The sequence below is a fragment of the Acromyrmex echinatior genome, chromosome 3, assembly GCF_024713525.1.
Source record: "Acromyrmex echinatior isolate Ae372 chromosome 3, ASM2471352v2, whole genome shotgun sequence".
NCBI classification, from domain to species: Eukaryota; Metazoa; Arthropoda; class Insecta; order Hymenoptera; family Formicidae; genus Acromyrmex; species Acromyrmex echinatior.
This window is the reverse complement of record NC_141854.1, coordinates 13,397,865-13,424,323: the sequence shown is the minus strand read 5'-3', so window position 1 is coordinate 13,424,323 and position 26,459 is coordinate 13,397,865. Positions and strand designations below refer to the sequence as shown.

The window sequence follows — 26,459 nt, the reverse complement described above, 5'->3', positions numbered from 1 at the left end:
GTGTCGTGAATGGTTTCAACGCTTCAAGAACGGTGATTTTGAAGACCGGCATAGCGGTGGAAGAGAGAAGGTTTTCGAAGATGCAGAATTGGAGGCATTACTTGATCAAGACTCGTGTCAAAATCAAGAATAATTGGAGTGACGATCATTGGGAGTGATTCAACAAGCCATTTCAAAATGCCTCAAAGTGGGAATGATTCAGAAGTAAGGAAATTGGGTGCCGTACGAGTTGAAGCCGAGCATTGAAGGACAAACGGCCGCAATACAACGAGAGACACGATAAAGTGATTTTGCAGCATGACAATGCTCGACCCCATATTGCGAAGTGGTCAACATACTTGGAAACGTTAAAAGTCCTATCCCACCCGCCGTGTTCTCCATGTTGCTCCCTCTGACTATTACTTGTTTTGATCAATGGCACATGGCCTGGCTGACCAGCATTTCCGGTCTTATGAAGAAGTAAAAAATTGGATCGATTCGTGGATCGCCTCAAAAGATAACCAGTTTTTTTGACGCAGGATTTTTTTTTGTATGCTGCCCGAAAGATGGCAGAAAGTAGTGGGCCAGCGACAATACTTTGAATCATAAATGTATAACCAATTTTTCACAATAAAGCCTCGAATTTCAGAAAAAAAACGGCAGAAGCAAAGTTGTACACCTAATAGAAGTGTATAAATATTTTAAACAATCCCCGCAATAATGATATTGTTAATGATATTGTGTTATTTAACAAATATTATTAAAAGAATTTAAGCAAACAAGCACGGCGTATTTTTACTCTTTATTGAGATATTTAAATACACATAAATTTATCCGTACTTATTACAATTTCCTTACTGGGTATCATAAGCTTATATACATACAGACGATACCCTGTAGTCGATAATACAATCGGGAAGGTAATCCTACATAAAAAAATAAATCGAAAATGTACAATAAATTTTTTACATGTATGAGGCTTCGTTTTCAGGAAAGTCGTTTTATAATATATAAATTCAGTAACGACTTTTCTCTTTGTAAGACTTCGATAAGTTTGATTTACGTTTCGCTAGGACTCTCATTGAATTTCCGTTCCAGCGATCTATCCGAATACGAGAAAGGTAAGAAACAAATGCTTTATTTAGAAAAATAAAGATGCGCTTGTGATATTTCATATATATTGACCGAAACTTAAATTAATTTTCCGTTTTTAAAAACGCCACCGCGCAATTACAGGATCTTGCATATATTTATATGCATTGATTTTCTCACGCTACACTAAGTAATTGTACAACGTCAGTCTTTAAACGCTCGCTTCTCGTGAATACACGAAATATTTCTTTCATTCTCTTTCTCTCTTTCTCTCTCTCTCTCTCTCACTCTCCCTCTCTCATTCTCTTTACATCTTTTATCACTTGCTCTCTCCATTAGAAAAAAATCATTGCTTATTCCAATAACCGTCTATCTAATATATCTGTACATGCTTTATAACTTGGCACACACATTCAGTCCTCATACACTTTCGCGATCCTTTAAGAGGTGCACGATTCTTATGCAAATGACTATGCACGATTAATAACAGCCTGGCACTTAGAATCTGCTTTCCTGGAGCATACATATTTTACAATTGACAACGGTATCGTAGAAGTCTCAACAAGATGTTAACAATTAACATATCAATCACATATGATGTTCTAGAAGTCGCATATTTCTCTCAGATATCTCTTTTAGGCTTCATTTTTGAGAAAGATCAAATGAGATGACTCACTTGTCGTGCATCTTTAATAGTAGATACAATTTTCGTTGATAATAATTACATTTTCATTCAGAATCATCCCAAATTAACACTAAAAAACGAATAAATGAAATTTTGTTTCCTTAAAATCTTATTATCTTTTCTTAATTATTATAATTCTAAGTCTAATTTATACGACTTATAGGACAGAGTACATAAATTTTGTGAATATTGTACAACCTGCTGTATCGATAAGCGCAAAGCTCCACTGGTAATGAATAAAATAAAATCACAGCTTATTTACGTATAATATGAAGAAAGGCTTTTCCTTATATAACCAGTGAAATGTATCAACTATATATTTTTCACATTTTCCATTTTCTTGATCAAAATCATGACTTAAATCGAGTATTAACTGATCAAGTACAAGTATATATGATTATGGTCTTAGAAAACAATAAATGTATAATATAAATTTTTTTTGAACACCATAAAATTGTGCGAAACGTATCGAATATATAAAATTTAATTCTAGAACGTTGATATAAAATGTTAATATACAGGATGCTTTGCTTAGACGTATAACAAAAGAAATGTGGGTAATATACAAAGAGAGAACTAGTCAACAGAAAATAGGCATCAAAAAAGCAGCTCTGAAATTTTTTTGAGTTTTTGTACTTAGAAGAATACATGTCACTGTAAATTGTGATAAATTCAGAATTGATGATAATTCCTTTTATTAAACGTCTAAGCGGAACGCCTTGCATATAACTTTATTAACTTCAGAAAATTACATAGCTATTTTGTAGAAACAAAAGCACATATTATATTGTGACTGGTAATTAATACAAATTTAATAAAATGGCACGCATTTGAAAACATAAAGATATTATAATAAAACATTTAAACATTTTAAATTAATATTATAACATTTTATTATGCTTTCATTAAAAAATTGAAGATTACTTATAGACAAAAACTGGATCAAATTATTTTATAACTAAGTAGAATTATTTTCGAACAAATTACATAGTTGTTTGAAAAGAAAAGAAAAGGAAAGGAATTGTTTCATTCATAAAACAAACTCTGTAAAAATTTTAATGTCGACAAACTTTTAATTTACAAACGTTTCTTTAGTACCTTCCCACAAAAATAGATACGAATGTTCAGGGACAGTTTAAAATACCAATAAGGGGATATATATAAGTTGTTAACTATTTCGCGTGTCTGATAAGTCTGATAACAGATCCGTAAGAGATATACACTAAGTGTATTGACGATAATTTCATATTCTCGTAATACTTTTTTTCTTGCTAAAGATCATGCGATGTGTTATGACTAATTCAATGTATGAACGCTCGTACATGTACACAGTTAGCGTCTACAAGTTCGATGTACACAACGTCGCGATATCTTTCTATATAAATAAAGTGGAATCTATCAGAACAGTCTAATACACGCTAGTCCTCTGACAGGTAGTCTAATATTAACATTAGGCGCGTTCAAGTCGGCAGTTGGCTAGCCTGTTCGCCAAGCAAATGAAGGATTGGTTGTTACTTATAGATCTAACCAACCACATTCAATCGCTTGACGAGCAGCAGTTGGACAAAGCCAACCGCTTTGTTCGGATTGAACGCGCCCATTGTTACTTTGTCTCTAAGAATAAGTTCAAACATATATTGATTCATTAAGAATTAGTTGCAATTTATCGCAAAATATCGGCGAGGAAAGTTGATTGCTGAATACAAAAAAAAACAGTAAAATCATAAACAAAGAATAAATATCGAACAGAAATTGTCGCTATAATAAAGTGAAATTGAATTTATTGGAAAACATGTTATAAAACTTTATAAAGTATAGAAGGTATTTTTAAAAATTTCTGGAAATTTTTCATTTTTCTAAAATACAAAACACAATTATTTACATTACATTATCTACAAACAAAATTTCGTATTAGAATGTAACATTTTCTTCAACGAAAATTTTCTGCTTTTTCTGTATAATTATGCAGTTTTGCAAAACTACTGAAAGTATTTCCAAGAGTTAGTTTGCGAAAAAAAACTAAATTGGCGCATTTTAGATGATGTCAGTAAAAACACTTCTTTCAATTGTTTTGAAATTGTTTTTATTGCTCCGTCATCATATGCTTGCGACAATTAATGTTTCTCCAATTTGTATAGAATTAAAATTCAAATATACTGTAAATATTGTGTAAATATTGATTCCGGAAATTTTTGAAAATTGCCTCGTACATAAATTCAAATATAACAGAATGTCAACATAACAAATATATAAAAAAACTTATAAGAATCATAAACATAGATCGTTCAGTCATAATTTAATAATTTTTCAAATAGATTATTTGTGGGGTAACATTTCTTGGATGTGCTAATCAAAATAAAGTATATAATTTTCAATATACTGCTGTTCAAAGTTTTGTGATATATAACATAAAGCAAAACAATTTTTTTCGTAAAATTTAATATATATTGAAATATTTATCACAATTTTACAACATATGAGTTTTACTAGAATTCTAAGATAGAAATGTTGAAACTTTTAAGAGAAGTAGATCTACAATATATTACATTACCAAAACCAGTTAAAAGAATCGATTTCTAGCACAAATATTTCACTTGAAGCAAATGGAAAATCAAATCATTATGCTTTATATAATTTACAAATTCAAAAATTGTTACACATATTAAATTTGCCGCTCTTTCACGAAGCATTGTAAAGTTACAAATATAATCCTTTTCCAAAGTCTAATTTTACGTTTTTCATTTTCTTTTTAATTTTATCCTGTGAATAAAAAATGAAAAAAGGAGCAAAGAAAAATTGTAAATCGTAGAACAAAGAACAGTATCAGAATTAAAACTCTTAGGTCAGAAACTAAAGTCTACAATGACTATTATAATGAGCCTCACACATTTTGAATTCGAAGTGAATTTTGTTTCTGGAGCAGAGACTAATTTGCCTTGAACAAATTTTATAACACAATACGAGCCCACTTTTTGCGATATTCACGTACACATTTTCGCGAACGAGAAGCGAAGTCTCAGCCTTTGTCTATCCGACGTTAAATAAAATCTGCTTTCCTCAATTCCCCTTTTCTCTCCCTGCGAGATACAGCGGGTCCGTGTCTGGATATGTACATGCTATCTGAAAGGAGGAAGGACTACTTTTTGCTATACTTTTAGAGCACAGTGCGACCAAAGAGCTGGTACCTTTTTGAGTACCCCTGGAGCAATGATTAGGGCATCGAACGCGTTTCCAGCTGCTCTCGATGTGCCTAGATGTGCGATTAGATCTTAGGATGCTGTCCCGAATACGTGCAGTATTCGCCTACTGGAGAAGGGGAAATGGTTGATAGGTGGCCCTTTACTCGGGGGCCGTAAGCAAATCCTAGGCCAGCTCTCTCTTCGCTTTAGCTTCGTTATAGAATTCCGATGTCACATCAGTGCTGGATGTCGCCACCGTAACCGGCCGGAAGTGTCGGGTCAGTATATATACTACAGCTTCATACGTTGCCATTATAATAGCGGTGTTCGGAATCTGCCGAATCAGCTGAGTGCCAAGGCCTCGATAGAGACCCTTTGTGCCCTCTTCCGTCCATACAGTATTCAAGGTTTGCCAGAATGTGCGATACTTGGTACCTTCTTCCCGCAACCGGGTTCTTGCGACTTCTAAATAGGAAAAAGAATATAAATTATATTTTCATCCTTGATCGGAACTCTTACGTCTATCATGAAATTATTGTTGAAGATGGTGAATATTCTATCCGCATAAATGTGTTTATATTCATTTTTAAGGTAATCTCAGACAAATAACTTTCATATAGGATCCCTCAGTTTCTCAGATCGAAATTTTAATTATTATAAAATTGAAAAAAATCTATGTATAAGAATTCTGTGTACTTTGGGCCAGCAATTTCTACAATATGGTTTTAATGATATTTAAATAAGATTAGAACAAAGTAAAGTGCATCAAAAATATATAATTATAAAATTGATTTTCTATTATCGTAACGATCGAAAATAACTTGATATGTGATGACGCCGTTTTCTCTGAATAGAAATGGTCTGATTTCATGTAATTCGTTTTTCTACGAAAAGACGCACGCGATCTGTATATGATAATATTGATTTGCAGAACAGTTTCGAAAGAAGTGCAGTATAATTTTTACGGGTCCGATATTATTTATTCAAACAACCAGAACGCCACAAATATTAGTAGATAGATATAACGCGTAATTACACCGAATGTCTGGCACGCGTTGCAAATATAGCTGGTGTTATCTTTAGACCAACTCGGAGAATCTTCGCAAAGTAATGGTAGAGAAAAAAATCTACTACTCATTAATAAAATCAGAATACTATAGAGAAAAGTTTTTATAATTTACATGCTCTGTTAATACATTATTCATTATGACAATTATCAACATCGAATTTTATTATGCTTTGTTATTTACTAACAATCGCCACGGGACGACAATCAAATAAATACATTACATCTTATATTTTTATGTTCAATACTATAAATTTAATTTTTTGATAAAATAATTCAATTTTTTCATTTAAAAATATAAACAGAAAATTAGCTAAAATATCGTAAAATATGCTTGGAGGTGAATGCGTTAAGCATACATCAGTTCAAATAAACTATTACTAAATTAAATAATTTTACTAAAAAGAAAAAAATGTTACCTAGTAATTCTAAAAAATTGTATTTTGATAGCACAATCTTTAGATTATATTGTTGTAGAGATAATTTTTTAAATATTTTTTTTATCTACAGTTCTAAATAATCAATGACTAATGATATTCTTAATGTAGCATGTTCTCTTAATAGTGAGTTATATAGAGCTAAATATTTTTAATTATTGATATAAATTTTTATTAAATATTTAATTTAATATTCATCGAATATTAAAATCAATCTAACATACCGCAAATATTGTAACTAACTTGAGTATACAGACACAAAAAGAGTTAAGTAAATTATAGTCGTTGAAACTTATAAATTGTAGTAACCATTAAAAGAATTCTACATTTGTTTCGTTTAAGAAATGATTAAGTTTAAGTGAGCGTTCCATAAATCCAAATAATATATTCCAAAAAATAGTTTATAATATTCTTACCATGAGGGTAGGCAATAGTTGACGCTATTGTTTTTGAAAATGAACCTGCAGCCATAAATTCGATGAAGTCACGGAACGTCTTCCTGTCATCTGTTTGAGAAGCACGCGATCTATGTGTAGCTAGCCACGCCTTCACAGCTTCATATATCACAAAGTGTATCACAGTCTCACTTATGCCTATGTAGGATGCCACGATACCTTTGTAGAATCCCAGGATACCCTACAAGAAGATAAAAAAACACATAAATATCATGAATCATACCCTGAATCTGATTTATTTTAATGTTGTAAATGCAATATTTTCTCAAATTTCAAAATTGTGTAATAAGAATATTAATCTAATAATTTTAAGATTATACTACTTTTCTTTTAGTTCCATGATATTAAAAAAGAAAAAATAAAAATATATAAAAAATAAAGTTTATTATATATATATATATATATATATATATATATATATATATATATATTTAAATTTTTAAATAATAAAATATCAAATTATTAAAAAAAAATTTAATAGCTAATTCACTATTAACAATTAATAAGATTATGTATATTAAATAAAAAAATATGACACTATTATATGTTATTCATTATATTACCATGTACATATTAATATTGATTAATTATTAATAATATCGCAAAATATACACAATAAGAAATCATATCTTTGAATAATGAAGTAATAGCAATATAATAAAAAATGATATATAGCATTTCTTATGATATATTAAAGTTTGGATATAAAGATTCCAAAAAAGAGAACATGTGATATCTGCATGCTCGGTTAAAGATATAATATTTAAATCGAATATTTGTATCTGTGATAAGAAAGCTAAAAACATTTAAGCTATACATTTGCTATGTATTCGCAATTTAGCGATCCAGAGGTATGCATGATAATAGATAGATATTAAATATACACAGATAAAGTAACATTCGATGATATTATAATAGAGAAACCCATTAATAACCAGATTATCATCTTATTAATTCAATTTAAAATCCAAATCGTACAGCATATAAATTATTTATTATTTATTATTTATTATCTGTCTATAATTTATTAATATGTTAGTAAATTTGTGAGTGTGTTTTTCATTTATTTAATAATATTCGTATATACGTATAAAAATAAGTTTTATATCAACTTCTATAATTAATTATCTTCTGCATTTTTAATCATTATAACTTCAACTGTATATAAAGATATTTATGTAAAACTGTTCATTGTACATCATGTCAATTTGTATTTTCAATTTTATGCACGAATTCATGCAATGATATACGAGATAATAACAGGATATACAGATTTATTTATTACATGAGCGTTGCTCAACACACAGTGGAATTTTCCAAGATATTTTTACTTGAATATACTATTTGTAGATGTACTATTCATGGCGTCAGTTTTGAAGCTGGCCCGATTCCGACGTGTCGAACGCAATTTTAGTACACGTGCATATAAATGATGCAGTCGCTATCTCCAAGTAAACACATTCAATTTGACACATGTCCACAGGATGAAACAAGCGAACAATTTATCCATACGTTGAAAGCAAATATTTCTTTTCAATGAAAGTCGTTATTTTTTACGAAATGAATAATTCAACAAATTAATTCATTATTATTTTATCTTATCTTACAGTTAAATATAAGAAATTTTACTTTTCTGTAATATTCCTCCCTATCTCCCCCCTCTCTCTCTCTCTAGGAATGAGTTAAATATAATTTTTTTCTTTATAATAGCCTTCTTAGAAAATTGTTTTTTTCATGGTTAACTATAGAATTTTTATGTAGTATTTCCATTAAAGTGATTAAACAGAATTCTACTAATTGCAAACATTCACAAAGCTTATAGTATATTTTTATATATATTGCAGTCAAATAATAAATTTATTCGTAATAATTTCTTAAAATATATCTTACGAAAGAGAGAGAGAGAGAGAATTTTGAACTATAATATAAAATTTCTTCAATACGAAAAAAACTTCGTATAACTTCAATATCTACATCTAAGATATTGAAGAATGATTACATCAGTTCTATATCTGATAAAGCTACTCCAATATAAGTGCTGTACCTATCGTTGCTCTAACTGAGAAAATAATCTTGCAACTAAATAAATACTCATCGATACCATTGTGACATCGATCGTTGATATTCTACAGGGAATCCCTTGGTTATTTTAAATTTTCTTCAATTCGTTACCGCGATGTAAGTATATCCTTAAACAGTGTGATGTAATTTCGACGATGATCTGGCAACGATCAATAAACTTATAATCTCAGAAATTATCAATAAAAATCTCAATTTTTACGAAAGGAGAAAACTTGAGCAAAAAGTTAGATTCTGAAGAAATCCAGATTGTAGAATTCCAGAAAGAAAGTATAAACAAAAGATTTGATATTTATTAATGAATTTATCTTTATGTATTATATAAAAATATTAATTGTTAAAAAAAAATCATATATTTTTCTGTAATGTCACTGACTTTTAGTATTTTCATTTTAGTAAGTAATAAAATATGTCATCAAACAAATAGACAGGGTGTCTATAAAATCTGCTTCCATCTCCTACATTTTGGAAACAATTGAAAATTATGAAAAACGAAATACATTTCGGAAGAATTTCGGAGAATTACTTTTTTAAGGGAGTTGGAATTTCTCGAAATGATTGAATATTATACATATTTTGCGATTTTTCATAATTTCGAACTGTTTTCTAAATATAGGAGATGGGAATAGACTTCAGATTAAAACTTTTATCTTACATAAAACTATTATATTTATATTATATTATATTATATTTTCAAGTACACATAGATCATTCGTGTCCAAGACATTTCTAACAGTTTTTATTTTTCTATACTTACGTAAATAACTTTTTCAAATTTTTTTCCATTGTCTACATAGCAGAATAATTTAGTAGAGACCTTCAAGAACATGTGTGAATTTTTACAGATTTTATCTCAAAATTGTAATCTCAGACACAAATGACTTATATGTGCCATTCTAGAGGATGCTGGAAATAAGGATATCGTTTCAAAGTTAAGTATATTTTTTAGTTATTATTTAGAGATAATTACAGTATTTTTTATAGTTTAAAGTTTAAGTTAAATAGCAATTTCATAATATAGGTACAACTGTGCATAGACATGATAAGCATAGACTGTATTCCTATAAAGTTGTCATTATCGATTTAAAAAGAATAGCTTCTCTCTCTCTCTCTCAAATATCTAAAAAAATAGAGTAAAATATTTTAAAGAGAGATGCTAATAGGATTCAATATATTGCATTGTCTTTCTAATGGAGCACAGATGTTGAGATCAGGGAATGCGCGCAATCTATATCTATAATATTACGTTTATGGTACACAATGTATCTTATTTTACTTATTGTTAGTATAGTAGTGTTAGTATAGTAGAATTATCTATTTAAAAGGAAACTAATATAGGAATTACCATCTGTTACAAAATAAGTAAATCCTGTGGCGAAACGCTTTACAATGTTCTAAAGAAAGATGCGTGTATACACATCTTATATTTAACGTTACATAATTGTTTGATTTCTAGCATATAACAGCAATGTCATTTTCATATAAAAAAATATATTAAATACATTATTACAATTTCTACGATAAAATATTATAAGCTAAAAATATTATAAAAAATATTATAAAAAATCTTACAAAAAGATAGAATGTTAATAATATAATATGCACGAATTATTTAAATAATACAAAAATTACTTCATTTATTTCATTGGCCTTTCATCTCGACATGATTATGGTCTCATTGTGTTTTTTTCACGCAATAATATTTATTTTAATTTTAAAAAGCTTTACTGAGAGAATCGACAATTGTCAATTTAAGAATTAAGAAATTTGCAAATGTAAGAGTTAAATTTATAAAATTCAATACCGTAGGTCACACGGCAATTTCATCGAGTCTTTCGAATTGCAAATCACGATAAAAAATAATATTTGATATCTTACCGATTGTCGATATATCCTCCGCATGCATTCTATCGCTGTGACTTTTTGTGACCGATGGTCCAGCTGTAGTCTGGTTTTTATAAACCAAATCGGATTTGTCAATGTACACGCGGTGAAACCTGCAAAAGTGAACGACCGTTTATTGAATCCGTACGGTGTTCAGTGCTTTGTGAATAAATTATCGCAGTATTTTTTTTATTTTTATAACGTTAATTTGATTAGAACGGCAATTTATTACAAATATTGCTATTCGATAAATATTTCACAAAAAATAAATCTACTTGATTAATTTACCTACAGAAAAATAAAAATTCAGTATAAAGTTTTCTACTTTTAATGTTTAATCAGTATGCTGAAACCACTTCTAATTAGATGTGTAAACATTAGTTTTAATTTTTCTTTCTCTAATGTGATACTAAAATCTTTATTAAGGTCTAAGAATCTTGTATTGAGAAAAAAGAGTAAGATTTTTTCCTTAATTATCTTTTACATACATACAATATCATTTACATTTGATTATACTAATATATAGAATTGATTTATTAGTTCCTTGACCCAGTTTTCCGAAAGATCGGCAGAGCATCGTACTACTTATGCCACAGCGTGCCGAGGATACGTGGATATAATGCACGTGGATTATGTAACCAAGAATACGCGTCGTTTAATGCGCAATTTATAGCATGCGGTGCCTTGTTTATGTCTTACTTACTTTTAGCGTTACCTGAAGTTCTACTGACGCGGAACTTCGGAGTCGATGAATTAGGAGTATGAAAAAAACAGATTTAAAAGGAGCAAAAATTCAAAATAACAAACATCGATCGTGTAATCGTCATTTTATACGCAATTTTATATACATTTTTCGCGTAAATCCGAAAAGATGATTTCGCGCGTAACAAAAAGATCATTCAAAAGCGAAAAGAAAAATCAAAGGATATTTTCTTAGAAATTTGCTGTTCTTCAAAAAGGCAAATTGCTATTTATCGTTATATTTAGAAATAAATGCAACTGTTACATACAAATTTTGTTGCAATGTCATACTGTATACATACTCGAAGTATCATATGTATGCATATTAATTTCTGCAATGTATTAGCAACGTATTAAATATAAATATATTAAATGACTTTAAATTAAACAAATACATCAAAAAATATGAGAATCTTTAAACATTTCAGGCTAAATGCGGCATGAAAATTATAATTATAAAATTACGTAATGATATGTAATACGCGTGAAAGTATAAGTTTTCTCTCAGTTTTATTTGAAAATTGTAAATATGAAATTGTGTTGTGTTTTTTCATAGAAAAGCAAATAAAATCTGATATTATTATAAAGACAATATAAAAATAAGAATTCTTATTTGAAAGATTTTATAAACAGGATAAATATTTATAAAAATAAAATTTTAATGTATCTTTCGAAGAAAGAAAACATCAAAGAAGAAGTATAACAATGGAACATCTGAATCGTTAATGTCAAATGTATCTAATATCCAAGAAAGTGGGAGATTCAATTCTTAATAAATTCATTTATCAAGAAATAAATAATAAATTTATAATAAAATAATAAATCTTAAAGAAATAATCAATTTTAATTAAAAAAATTAATTTTTGGCTTGATAATAATTTTTGAAAATTTTTTAAATTTATATTTTATTAAACATCTTATCTAAAGAAACAATACAACTTATCTAAAGAAGACTTGCACATAATCTTGAAATATAAAATTATAGGGATCAAAAAAATAAAATAAAATAAAATAAAAAGCAATATCATATGTAAAACAGGCCTTAACTGGGTTTGTGATCATTAAGGATTTTTCGATGTGAAAATGATGCATAGAGCGGTTATTTCTCTTTTCTTTCTGTATATATTATCTTCAATTATGACGTAATTCCGGTTGCACTGTTGCGGTCAACGCGTATGGTTCTTTGATGATAGTTACTGTCGCTTACATTCGACCGCAAGACGCATGGAAGTCAGGCATTGAATTACGTGGTGAGGACGGTTAAAAATAGATGTCGGAGAGGCACTCTCACTCGTCGACGAAGCGACAGGACAAAAAGATGGAGAGAGAAAGGGAAAGACAGAGAAGAGAGGAAAAGAAGGAAAGAAGGTCGTCGAACACATACCACTTCCTACATCCAAAAAATAATTCAAGGTATGAGCATAAAAGTAAAGAAATATAGATACACAGATGTATTTCATATGAAGGAGTACCTATGGTGGATTTCATTATTACTGAGTTTGCATCATTCTTCCGATATATTGAAGTCTTCCGCTAGCAACTTTCTCAACAATATAAAAACAAATATGTTAATATTTCAAAATTCTAGAGCCGTAAACAGTCATTTTCTGACATCTCCTAGCTTAATAAAACCACCAATAATTAATACATAAGATATTGCTTTCACAAAATTTGAATATCAATAAAGTTTTAATAAAAATGTGATTTTTGAGATAGTTAATATTGAAAATAATAAGTATCATATACTCTCTCTAAAATCTTTGGAGAGGAATTTAATTCTAAAGTGTGATAACAGTGATAATTGAGCCAGTTGTTGAAAAAGAGTAGTTCAATTGTCAATTATTAAGAGTGAGACTCATTTTTTAGAGTTAGATTCCACTTCAAAGACTTTAAAGAGAGCATGTACAATATTCTCTAAACAAGGTATTGTTGAAGAGAAAATGATTTTAAGTATGCCCAAAGGCATGAAATGCGAAGTAAACGTTCAAAAGCAATTTTTATCGTTTGTTTATGCAAATTTCCAGTTAAGTGATTCAGCATAAATAATGTCATTGTTTATGCGTGTAGATATTCGTATGTTGATTACAAATCATTGAATGATAAATCTGTGAATGATAGAAGTAAACAAATTGGACGTCTTAGTCGATAAATGCTATAGAAGGTTAGCGCAAACGCGTTTTAGAAACAGGTTTTATTGAAACGCTTCAAATTCGTAAAAGCAACACAAAAAAGTAAAAAAGAAATATAAGATGTAAATTCTTTGTCCGATTTGTATTCTTTTTTTTTACGCTAAACACATTTATTAAAATTTATGCTTTTAATTTAATTGAAAAGATAATATGCAAAATATTCAAATATAAATGCAAACATGTCCATATAAAAGAAATAACAAAATTTCTATTAGCTTAATGATTGTATTTATTTTTCGTTATAATATTTAATTCAATATATATACGTATATATATATATATATATATATATATATATATATATATATATGTGTGTGTATGTTACACTGTCTATAAAGATTTAGTACTATAAATAACAATATCAAACATAAATAAAAATTAGAAAATAATTAAACAAACTAATTAAACTATAATAACTTTATAGTTTTTAAATTATCAATAGTAATATATAATAAACACACAAATATCTTCTAAAATTAAATGCTTTCTGTAACTTCATTAAAAAAAAACGTCGCTAATTAGATTATTATACTTTTTAATGATTCATATGTATATGTGGTCCCTGTTAGTCTTTTATAACTACTTACAAAACATGTCAGTCTATCTGTTTATTTTTTTATTTCGAATTTTTAAAAACAATTCAGTCATTGAAGAAAACATTATAAGAGATTATGTATAAGGTTGGAAGAATCACATGAGTTACATGAAGTATTAAAGGTAAACAATGATAAAGAGTTAATTACAAGACCACTAAAATTGATTGAAAAACATATGTAGGATTTTATGTAATATCTTATCTACATATATGTGCAAATGTGTGCATAATAGGATTATTCACAGACGAGATAATTCATATTCTCGTGCAGATGCAAGATGTGAATGATACAAATGACATTCGACTTGTCAATGACAGTAATTGTGCTAGAAATTAAATTCTATTCTAGAACAAACGTTATCATTGATTATTAATCAATGTTTGATACAATGTAAATAGAAATAAAAGAATTGAGAAGACTGGAGTTGCTGAGTGATTGTAACAGATAATATTGCCATTACAATTTCAAAATATAGTGAAATTAATTTTTTTATTTAAAATTAGTACATAAAAAAAAAGTAAATCACACATAATCATATGAAAAATATCAATTGTCGAATTATTTTTAAATATTAGGTAATTTAATAATCTGTATCACGCGTAGACGAGATACAGATTACTAAAGCCATCTATTGGAAAAATAATAGATTTCTTTTTACTACACTTAATATTTTGAATTTAAAAAAAAATCGAGATTCATAGATTTCGTATTATAGGCATTTAAAAATAGAATTCTTGCGATTTATTAATTAAAAATTGTTTTCTACTTGATTCAATGAAATTTCGACTTAAAACATGCTTGAAGCAAAATTTAAACGACTACATAAACTTTTGTTTCCATAAAAGCAGTATTATTTTAAATTATTTGAACATGATCATTTCTTTCAAAATATTTATATAAGAATTTTTATCTATATATTTATCCTATATAACAATTTATTCTTGATATAGCTTTTCTGGAGTACTCTTGATATAAAGACATTTATGTGATATTGAGAATGGTGAGTGATGTTAGCGAGTATAAATTTTCACTAAAATTGAATTTAAATAAATGGAAAAATCAGTCGCAGTTAAGAAATTCTTGAGCAGTCTGTACTTACGCAAAAGCGGCGCAAATGATAAACAATCCCATTGCGAGAAGAAGAGACACGCGTCAATTGCGTGGCTCCCCTGCGAACAGATCTACAATAAGCGGATCGTGTTCGCCAGGTCGGAGTTCAACAACTCGAATGATAAATTCTTTTATCGTCTGCAAAATGGTCTTATTGGCTATCATTTATCGGGTGTCTCTAAACAAACGCATTTCCATTTCGTATTGCGTAGGTAAATAAAAAATAGAAAGTGTTTATCGAAAAGTGCATTGCCGTATTATGCAATACTTCCATCGCTTCTGTAGCGGCTATTTCGGGCAAGAAGTACAATGAGATAACACAGAATCATTAAAGGTCATGGCACATAAAAAAACTTAAACAATAACAGGCTTATCAATAACTGATCAGTAATAAATAGAAATTGACTAGTCACAGTCAAATACGAAAAGAATAATCGACTATGACTTTTAATTTCTAGCTTCTAACTTATTACTGATTTATTGTTTATATATTTTATTTTATATATATGTATATATATATATATATTTTTTTTTTATTGCTTATTGTAGAAAGCCTTTAAAACGTAAGCGAAATGCGAATTGGCTAATCATAGAAACCGTAAATTCATAATGTAAGGCTTACATTGGACCTGTTACTGCTTACATCATCGTAAGCTATGTTGATTTCCTTGCAGTCGTCCTTACGTCTTAAATTTTTCCATGGCGCTAAGTCGATTTTCGTATAAGATTGTTTTATTGTTGGTTTTCTTTTTTAGGCTATGTTCATTACATTTGCATAACAATTCAGCGTATGCAAACGATATATGAAGATATTGAACTCGTGAAACAGTGTAATCGTTAAATATTAGAAAGGTTTGTCCAAACAATCAACTGCATCTTTTAATTTATAAGTGCGCTAAGTATATTTTCTGACTAGAGTGTATTATAAAAGTTTGTATAGGTAATAAATTATATTTAGAACATTTTAAAAAGTCTCTTAATATTTTAGAACTGATATCAAAATTTGTATTAGGTGTTGGAATTAATTCGTAGCGTTTTACAAGTGATGGGAAGTACTTTCATTAATGTATTTTTTAATGCTCATGTGAAATAAATAACATTCTTTCATTAAAAACGCTACGAATTAATTCCAACACCTAATAATATAGCTGACTCTGTAAGACCACTTTAATTTATGTTAAAAGGCACTAATTATTTTTAAGGAATCAAAAAGAAATTGAAGTGACAATATTTGTGAAAAAGAACAAATACTAATTGTAAATATATTTTAACAAAAATAATCTAAATTTGCAGATGTAATACATAAACAAAATTGTTTGACATCTTTAACAAAGAGATTTATAACTGAGTATAAGATCTAATAAATCCACTATCAACTTCAAAGGATTAAATGTTTGTTGATTTTATGCTTCATGTATTTTTAGTAAGAAAAATGTAAATTTAGTAATAAACTAATTAATATAAAAACTCATTAATTTTTTAACTGTATATTTAAAAATGTTTTGCTTAAAATGATTAGCTATAATATATTTTATGATTGTAAACAACTATAATTATTATTTCTAACATAAATAGCTTAGTGACAATTATATTGCATATATATATATATATTGCTACAAAGGAAATGTGATATTTTAGTTTCCAAAGATAAGACATAATTAAAACTGAACTTATAAAAGCAATTCATCAAATTCAGTTATCTCTTCAACAATGTTTTTATCTTAAACTTTTTATCTATATCTTTTTATGTTCAGAAGACAACTCATATTAGCTAAATGAAAGAGAATGAGAATTTAATGTTTTTTACATAAAAAATTTATTCGAGTTGATCATTTATTTATTTTGAGAACATCTGATAAGAATAGAAAAAAATAAGAGTAATAATGATAAGAATAAAAACAATAAGAGTAAAAGAATATAATTATACCAGCAGGTATATGTGTTCTCCTGGGTTATCGACATCAAAAGAGTTCGAGCTGTGCGTCAGAATTGCAATGCGACGTCCGCACTTCGATATATCCATTAAAGATAAACGCATGAATGATGTGAATACTTTTCCCCTCATCGAGCATTAATCGCGCGTTTATCATCACAGTGATTGGATTTGTCGAAGGAAACATAAGGAAACAGCGCATCATATGATATTGACGAGATAACATGTAATATATGAGAAATAAAATCTATTTCAGGCTAACTTTATCGCAAGACATTCTAGATTCAATATTTTAAGAAAATATTTTTTTATAAGTTTCTTGTTTTCTTCAACAATCAATTTTCTCAAATTCTGCGCAATATAAATATAAAATTGCTTGTAAAAAATTATTTATAGCACTATTATTTGTTATGGATTTATTTTAATTATATTATTATAATTATATCAAGTCTTATTTGGCGAATATTGGATCATGATAAAGAGATAGTTTATCTTCATTGCATAATACGAAAATAGCTGATCAATGAAAAATAGCATACGAGAGATATATGGCGACACTTATAATACGCAGTGCAATTTTAAATGAGATAATGCGTAATAAATGCAAACAAATGTAAACTATGATCATTTCACAAGCTAAACTGTAGGTTGATTCAAAGTAGGTGACGGAAAAAATTAAAAACATTGTCTTAACGATCACGAAAGTAATGAGTATGAATTGGCATCTATGAATAAGTATATATGCTTAATAATATATTCTTGCATGATATTTTCATGCAATATTGTCGTATACTATGAAATTTTATATATGTTATTAGTCAATTACGGCGTTATTGTTACGGCGTCATTTATTTTAAGTAAAAAATGTGAAAAACCTAGAATGCATTTCACGATCATACTTCAGTATGACTGTTTCTATCATAATATAATGCAGAAAATGCATGAATAATTAAAATGGTTAACAAATAGACTGAACTCGAATAGATTAAAGAAAAACAAGGAACATTTAAATCTCAAACGTTGTAGTTTAAAAAATATTATTCTTAACATAAAACACTTGCTTAATTTAATGTAAAAAATATATTGAAAATTTAACTTAACAATAACTATTCATAATATAAAGCATTTCAAAACTATGAAAATTATAATATCAAACAGTATCAATTGCTAAGTTAATTCCCGCCTGTATACTTATTTGATCCAAATTTAAAATGATTTTAGAATTGAAATTATTATTAAGATTAATTAATCCATTTAAAGATTTAAAACTGAAATTTGGACAAATATGAGAATTATAGTATATCGGTATATGTGTGTGTGTGTGTGTGTGTGTGCGCGCGCGCGCGCGCGTTGTGTGTGTGTGTATATGTGTGTATTTAATTTAATAATATTATAATAGTATAGTCTTACCAGCGCAGGACGCAGAGAAAACGTGGACGATCGGAGTATCGGGAGGTAGAATCGCATTGAATGCGACTTTGCTCTTGGAGTAAGCGCAAAAGTATATAGCTCTGGAGGGTGCCACACCAATGAGATTCGGACCAAGGCCTTTAAACAGTCCTCGTGCACCCTCATTCTTGATGATGTACCTTAAGCATTGATAAATGCCTGGTGCGTTTCCGGAAGAATCCGGAGGTGAAGTCGAGACACGAAAATGTGAAAGAGATACGAAGTGACTGGAATACCTGAAGATGAAAGAAAGCTGCGTTTATAACACGTCTTTTTCACGAAAATTATTAGGTGTTGGAATTAATTCGTAGCGTTTTACAAGTGATGGGAAGTACTTTCATTAATGTATTTTTTAATGCTCATGTGAAATAAATAACATTCTTTCATTAAAAAACGCTACGAATTAATTCCAACACCTAATACATATTTTAAAATTAATTATTATTTATTACGGTAGACAAGAGATAACTTGGACATAATCACAAATTGCTTGTTTTAAGTTGTCTACCAAGTAGATATTGTTCCAGTGTTATGTTATCTCTAAACATTATCTCTATTTTGATTCGTGTCATTTTTCTTTAAAAGTGTTTAATTTCAACTTGCATCACTTATTCTGATTAAGGATCGATGTATTTAAAATACAATCCGCATATTAAAAAATTTCGAATATCATTTTTCTTGCGGAGTTAGATAAGAGATAATATCAACCAAGAGTTCTTTGGATCAATCATAAAACAACTTGTAAAGTTGGACAAATTATAATATAATAAACTTTCGCGAAATAAAACTAAATCAGTATTATTGGGTCATCTAAAAAGTATCCGCGGTACTTTGTCACTAGATATATGACCATCAACACACATCTAGTGACAAAAAACCGCGGATACTTTTTAGATGACCCAATAGTTTAATCGATTTGATTTTCTTTGATTAATTTACCTAGGGTATCCAGTGCACAGCCTCCTACGTTGCTCGGGTGTTGGTGAACCTTTGCATGTTGGATGACCAGATGTAAATTCTTTGCTTATTGGAGGTGGATCAAAGCCGGAAGACGATGACTGCAATCGGGTTTTTACTACTTCAAGTGGACAAGTTACTATCGCTCCTGCAGTACCAGCCACTCTACGCAAAATAAAAGAAGATCAGGATCAGTATTGTTATTTATTTCTAATCATAATTGCTAATTTCTCATATAAAGATGTTTTGTTACGATAACCATATATAATAATGTAATGTATAATGTAATTTTATATAGGTACTTATGTATACCTACTTAATCAACAATAAATAATATACAATACATACATTTATAAATACACACACACACACAGGCAGAGTTGTCTTTTATCAATTTTAATTTTATTAAAGTTGTATAGAATTGACAAAGAAATCGTTATTTTCTCTAAAGGAATATAAGGAAGGTTCATTATAATTAAAACGAAGTTCTAATTATAATTATAAATTATAATTATAATTGGAACTTTGTTATAATTACTGTGACTGGAAAATTTGATTATGTACGCAACTGTAATCAGCATATAATGTACTTAATTTATAATGTTTACAAACAGAGCAAAACGGGTTATTGAAAGAACAGAATGTCTGCTATTAGTTAATCTGATTTTAATTTTATCTTATCTAAATAGAAATTACAAAATAAAAATTACCGTTAAGATAACCGTTAAGATAACGGTAAAAGCATGAGAAATGTTGCACGATTCGTACGAAGCAAAAGTATCAATGTTTATTTAATGTAAACTCTCACGCATAACTTCACTGACACAATTTTGCGAATCTTTCCAATTAGACTTATTATATCATTTCTTGTTGCGCTGTAAAGTTATCAGGAGTGTTAGAAAACTTTTATTATTGTTGCAACAAGTTATCAGTAACATGTTTATACTTTTTGAGGTTCGTATTTGTAACTTTGAAGTTTCTAATATTTTAACGATAAATATTTAACAAGATAAAGACCAAAAATATTGAATTATCAATTTATTGGGTTTTCCATTTAAAACCACAATAAATTACAAAAAATTAAACAATAAAAATTTTATTAAACTTAAAAAAAAAATGGGAAAAATAATAAAATCTTATTTTTTATACATTTCTATAATATTCCGATTTAAATCAATTTTAATAAAACTTTAATTTAAAATGTTCAAAATAAATTAAAATTTAATAGAAAAAAAGTGCAAAATTGCAAAGCGGTAGTAATTTTCATTAGATATTAAATATAAGAGATAATAATAAGAGATCAAACATATTATATGTGAGGTTAAAAAAAACAGCCTAGATATCGTAAATTTAAAGTCTTCTTAACAAATTATATGTATGAGCATATGACCATTTCATGGAGAAATATATTTTTGATCTCTTCGAGATTCAATGGTGCCTCTGTAATTAGCCTAATTCGCACTTGCAAAGTCGCTATTGTATATGTCGAACCTTTTATCAAGTCCAAATGAATGTGATCAGTAAATTAGCGTTCGATTCACATACTGTGCGTAATAAATCCGCACAGCTTGCCACGCTGAAAAACACGTGCACATTTGTGCTCTCATTGATCGGAAATTTGCACGCTAATTCTGCTAATCCGAATAACAATTTTCATGCAGATGGTAATATGCTGCAGTAATATTTCTTTGCAAAACTTCTTTTATCACATTTGAGCGCAAAGAATGTTTCAATTTCTTTCAAATAGGAGAGATAACACAAAAGAGAAGTTTTTTGAACTTACAATTAGTCCTCAACTCTAATTATTATTAATATATAACAAATATTATAAATATTAAAATAAAAGCTTCCCGTTATGATTCTCATTAGGACTATATAATTTCTGCGGGAATTTCTGCTATGCTTATAGTATTACAAGTTTCATAGATTTACGAAGTTTCGGAATAGAATTTCCAACATGCGGTATTTCGAGTAAATAAATCGTTTAGTTATTCTCTGTTGTCAAGCGAGAAATGTTAAGTCTCTATAATATATACAAATTTACTGACTTGACCTTTCAATTGATTTAGTTCTGAATAAAAGAAAAAAAAGGAAACGCAAGATTCGATATCACAAGATCGATATACCGGTTTTAAAGAGATATTGGGCGTTCTAACAATAATATTTATAGAGAATTATTAATAATAAACATTACAGATTAAATCGTTAGTTTTTGATTTATAAAAATTTACAAACCAATTAGGTTTTGGTAAAGTGAATTTCGAAAATGCATAGAATAAACGTTAAGACTGTTCTTTAATGATTATATAATTAACTCTAATTAGGTCTTGAAATCAGAAGATCGATAAATACCAAAACATTTGCTGGTGAAAGTCGAATAGTTTGAAAAAAATTGAATAATTGATGGTTTAATCTTTCAAAATATATATAATCGAATAAAATTGCAATATCAATAAGCGCAACCTTGATAAAAATACCTGTACTACTTTTAAATTGTAGGAAATAATTTGCGGGCTTCATATTACTTTCTCGAACACCGACATCGTATATTCTGTATGATCCTACACATTACGTGTCGTATCAATAAAATATCCATCTTTTCTCTCCCGGGGCCACATTTGCTGACGCAATTTTGGCCTATATATCAGCGCACACATTTCAAGATAAACGATAGCTCCACGTTATTCATTATTCTTCAATATTCCTTCGGTAATTAAAGATTCGATCGTGAGTTGTTGACTGTTTGAAGTACTCCATATATGTATGATCGAAAGCTTACAGAAATATATGCACGAGTGTCTACGTGCGCATGTACATGTATACGCGCAGGCAGGTAGCAAATATAAGTTGGTAAGTGGCGCCGAACATGCATATATTATTAACTGCGTCGTCAGATTCCTTTCTGAGCGAGCTGGCACGCTATCTGACGCTTTTTTACACATAAGTCTTATATTTCGGCATTGGCCAGTTGTGAATACTAGTTGGTCAACCTTGCATCGTTTCCGAAATATGTAGCCATAAACAACATCACGAATGAAGATACTATATTGTACTGTGCTGCAAAAATAATACAATACTAATATGTCAATTAAGATATAGATTTGAATACATATTGTATCAATATTAATTATTTAATTATTACAATCTTCTTTAGTCTATTTTTCATCATCATTTTTCATTATTATTATGCATATATTTCGTGTATATGACATTACGCATTATTATTTTGTTTATCTTATGGTAAATTCAATCACTCGCACTACACTGGATTGCACATTAAAAGGATTATTTTATACAAAATACCCAATTGCAGTGGCATAATCAATTTTGATAATTAAATAATATATGTATATTCTATTAAATAACGTGATATATTATTATTGAGTGAATTAACCGTTTAAAATATTTATGTTTTTATATTTAATTTTACTAATATTTCAGATATAGTAGTTTTTTGTATGGAATATCTAATGTAATAGAAATCAATCAGAATTCGCTAAGTTATTGATTCAATATAGAAAAAAATAAGACTAACTAAAATAAATTAATAATCAAGAACAATAAGCAATAAGGCGCAGTTATAAGATTAATTAAAATTTTTTTTCTCTTATATGTATATTAAAATCAACATTTAACAAATAAATATTGTCGACGTTACTCCCAAATAATAATAAAATAATATAAAAATTAAATAAATAATATTTTTACGATTAATTAAATTTTTTCTTCACGTGAAAATTCATCTCAATTTAATTCATTATATTCATTATAATTTTTCAAGTTAAAATAATTCAATATTATTTTGCATTATTCAATATTATTATTATTATTGATTTAACATCTCTGCGATATATCGACTATATTATACACTAAATAGAAAGAGCGAGAAAAAGTAGATTCGACTGATTGAGGTTAAACAATATTGGAGAGAAAAAAATCGGTTATCTATATTGCTTAGAAAGACCAACAATCGCTGAATTATATTCAGTTATTTAAGGTTATCAGAAATGTGTGTAATCTCAGACTTCTTTTATGCTTAAACTTTTTATTTGCCGTATATATCGTGACTATTATAAAAAGATGATAAATTTACTACATCATCGATAAGAATTTGATATATACAGATTACGTGCTAATCTGCACGTAATAACATGTACTGTATGTCAGAAATGAAAGGAATTTTTGTAGAAAAGTTGCTTTTTTCGATTATCTAAAAAAAAATCGCTAATTTTGACACATGAATCCCGATTTTGCTCTGAATGTGATTTCTTTCGAATTAGAAATAATTGTCCGATAATTTTGTCGCAGTTACAACCACGTGCGCTTCATCGCCGTGTCGCTTCAATTCAATCGTCTCAACAAGAATAGCGATCATGAATACAGACGTCGAACTGACACAGCATTTATATGTTTTTTGTCATATCTATCAATACTTTTTATTTGTAACTGCGACAAAACCAGAAGAATTCCAAAACATTTACGTAAGACGGAAATTTATTTTGTTAGATGATTCAAAAAACGCAAAAATAATTGAAGTGTGAATTTCTATAACAGCGCTTTTAAGCGCAGAGATAAAACAAATTAATTTTATTATCGCAGTGATGCATTTATAAACTACATTCGCGATGAAATTGATTTATCTTATTTTCACGTTTGTATTACGGAGATGCTTGCTTGTATTACATTTTATATTGCTTAATTACGCAATGTAGACCGGAAAGAAATTATATCTTCCTTTCTATTCTATACCATATTTTTGAAATTTTGATTTTTGATTTATATAAATCCAAATTCATTTTAAATGGATTAAAAACAGAAAATTTACGTGTTCAATTTTCAATCTTAATAAAACAATTCAATTCTCATAGATGTTCTAATTTTTTTTTTAATAATTCCTTTCATTAAATTAAAAAGTTTATTTTTCTTTTGTAAAAATATTGCGAGCGAGACTATTTGATGAAATGTTAGCGTTGAATATTAATTCTTTTTCTAATCATCATTAGAGAAAGCCATTAAAGAGTTCATCTTCGAAATACAAGTTATTACTCACAAATTGGTAAAACATTAGAAAACATATTAATAAAAAAATTTTATAAAGTTATTTATTAGAGTTTGTATATTGTATACATAAAAATTAGGAAAATAATTAATTAATTACAACCTTGTTAGTCTATTTTTTATTCGTTATTATTATGCAAAAGTTTTAATTAGACTTTGTTTATAATTGAGCACTCGGTCTTAAATGTTCTTCGATGATCTTAATTAATTCATTCCAGTTCATTTTTCATCGTTAATCCCTCAAGATGTTAAATCAATAACTATGACAAACAGAATAATGATAACATATAATATAAACGAAATATATGCATAATAATAAATGAAAAATGGACTAAACAAGATTGTATTAATTAATTAAATTTTTTCTTAACTTTTATGTACAATATACAAATTAATATATAAATTAATATATAATATATTTCTATAAAATTTTTACGTTCTTTGATTTAATTTAATCCACTCTTTAATTATTAGTGCGTTGAACTTTCTTTATTCGTATACATACATAATGTGTATAGAAAGGCAAAAAATCTGACATGTGCTAATTCAAGTACATAGAAATGGTAGAGTCATGCTTAACTGATGCAATCCTGATATTAAATGATGATATTTATCAGTGAATGTACAGTTTTAGATCCAGATTAAAAATTTTTTATCAGCAACAATCAGTTATCAGTCTCCAGCTGCTATTCTTAAAAAAAAATCCACCATAACGCCAGGAAAACTGATCAGCAGATCGACAAGAAAATATTCAAAAGTAGAAAAATGCTTGATAAATATTTTTTTTTTTTTTCGGAGCACCCTATGCATGTCAAATGCGTTTCAAATTAAAGACGACCTCTCGGGAAAAGTGGTCTCCAGTTTCAGCCCGATTGAGACCGCGCGAAGAGGTCACGAGAAAGCTATTAATCGCCCTCGACCCGATCGGGATCGTATAAATTGAACGTATCGCAAAGGAGAGATCGAGTCGAGCTGAAGATCTGCCAAGGCTGGTGACGCAGAACACAGAGCAGTCAACGGAATAGAGTAGAGCCGGGTCGGGCCGGGTCTGAGACGCGCGCGCGCGCGTGCGCTGGTCGAAAATAATACCCACCCTCCGGCGACGAGATGTATCGCCGTGTCGCGATCCAACATCCTCCGCCGTGTGTCGCGAGGCGCGTAGATTCGTTGTCAATTTACGGTAGCATGCACTTTTGCGTGTTTCGATGAGACGAGACGGTGAGCAACCGGACGAGCCGTGGAACGAAACGGAACGGGACGGGACGGGACGGGACGGGACGGGACGAAACTAGGTGAGATGAAGCGAAGCGAAGCGAAACGCGCAATAAGGTCCGTACTACGTAACAACACCGGCTTCAAACGTTTCTCGTGCGATCACTGCGATCGCGGACAATTTACAACGCGACAGGCCGCACTCTCTATCTCTTTCTCTTTTCTCTTCCGGCGATACTGATAAGACGCAACGACACTCGACACACACCGCGACGTATGTGACGTATGTGTACATACACTGTTTTTTTAACGTCGCGAAACGACAAACAACTCCGACCGAAACGACAACGTATCACGC

General features: G+C 28.9%; 1 protein-coding gene across 3 annotated transcripts; it reads right to left on the bottom strand.

Annotated features, from left to right (window-relative positions):
* Positions 1–762: 762 nt before the first annotated feature.
* Rim2 (replication in mitochondria 2) lies at positions 763–26,124 on the bottom strand. Of its 3 annotated transcripts, none has more exons than XR_015544628.1 (7): positions 25,983–26,124; positions 19,814–19,996; positions 18,836–19,110; positions 10,851–10,969; positions 6,855–7,074; positions 4,942–5,400; positions 763–4,892 (listed from the first exon to the last, which is right to left on the bottom strand). XR_015544628.1 is itself a non-coding variant. In XM_087404719.1 (6 exons), exons 1-6 carry the CDS (start codon positions 26,021–26,023, stop codon positions 5,120–5,122), a joined length of 1,119 nt encoding a protein of 372 aa, XP_087260845.1. In that variant the 5' UTR covers positions 26,024–26,124; the 3' UTR covers positions 763–5,119. The 3 variants fall into 3 exon arrangements, 1 of the variants encoding a protein (XP_087260845.1); XR_015544627.1 differs by having other exon boundaries at positions 763–4,876; XM_087404719.1 differs by having other exon boundaries at positions 763–5,400.
* Between the last annotated feature and the right edge of the window lie 335 nt (positions 26,125–26,459).

Coding starts and splice junctions, on each gene's coding strand:
- Rim2 (XM_087404719.1), bottom strand. CDS start 26,023: ATGTTGGATCGCGACACGGCGATACATCTCGTCGCCGGAGG. Junction 19,997..25,982: donor ATACATCTCGTCGCCGGAGG/GTGGGTATTATT, acceptor TATTTTGCGTAG/AGTGGCTGGTACTGCAGGAG. Junction 7,075..10,850: donor GGAGGATATATCGACAATCG/GTAAGATATCAA, acceptor ATCTTCTTGTAG/GGTATCCTGGGATTCTACAA.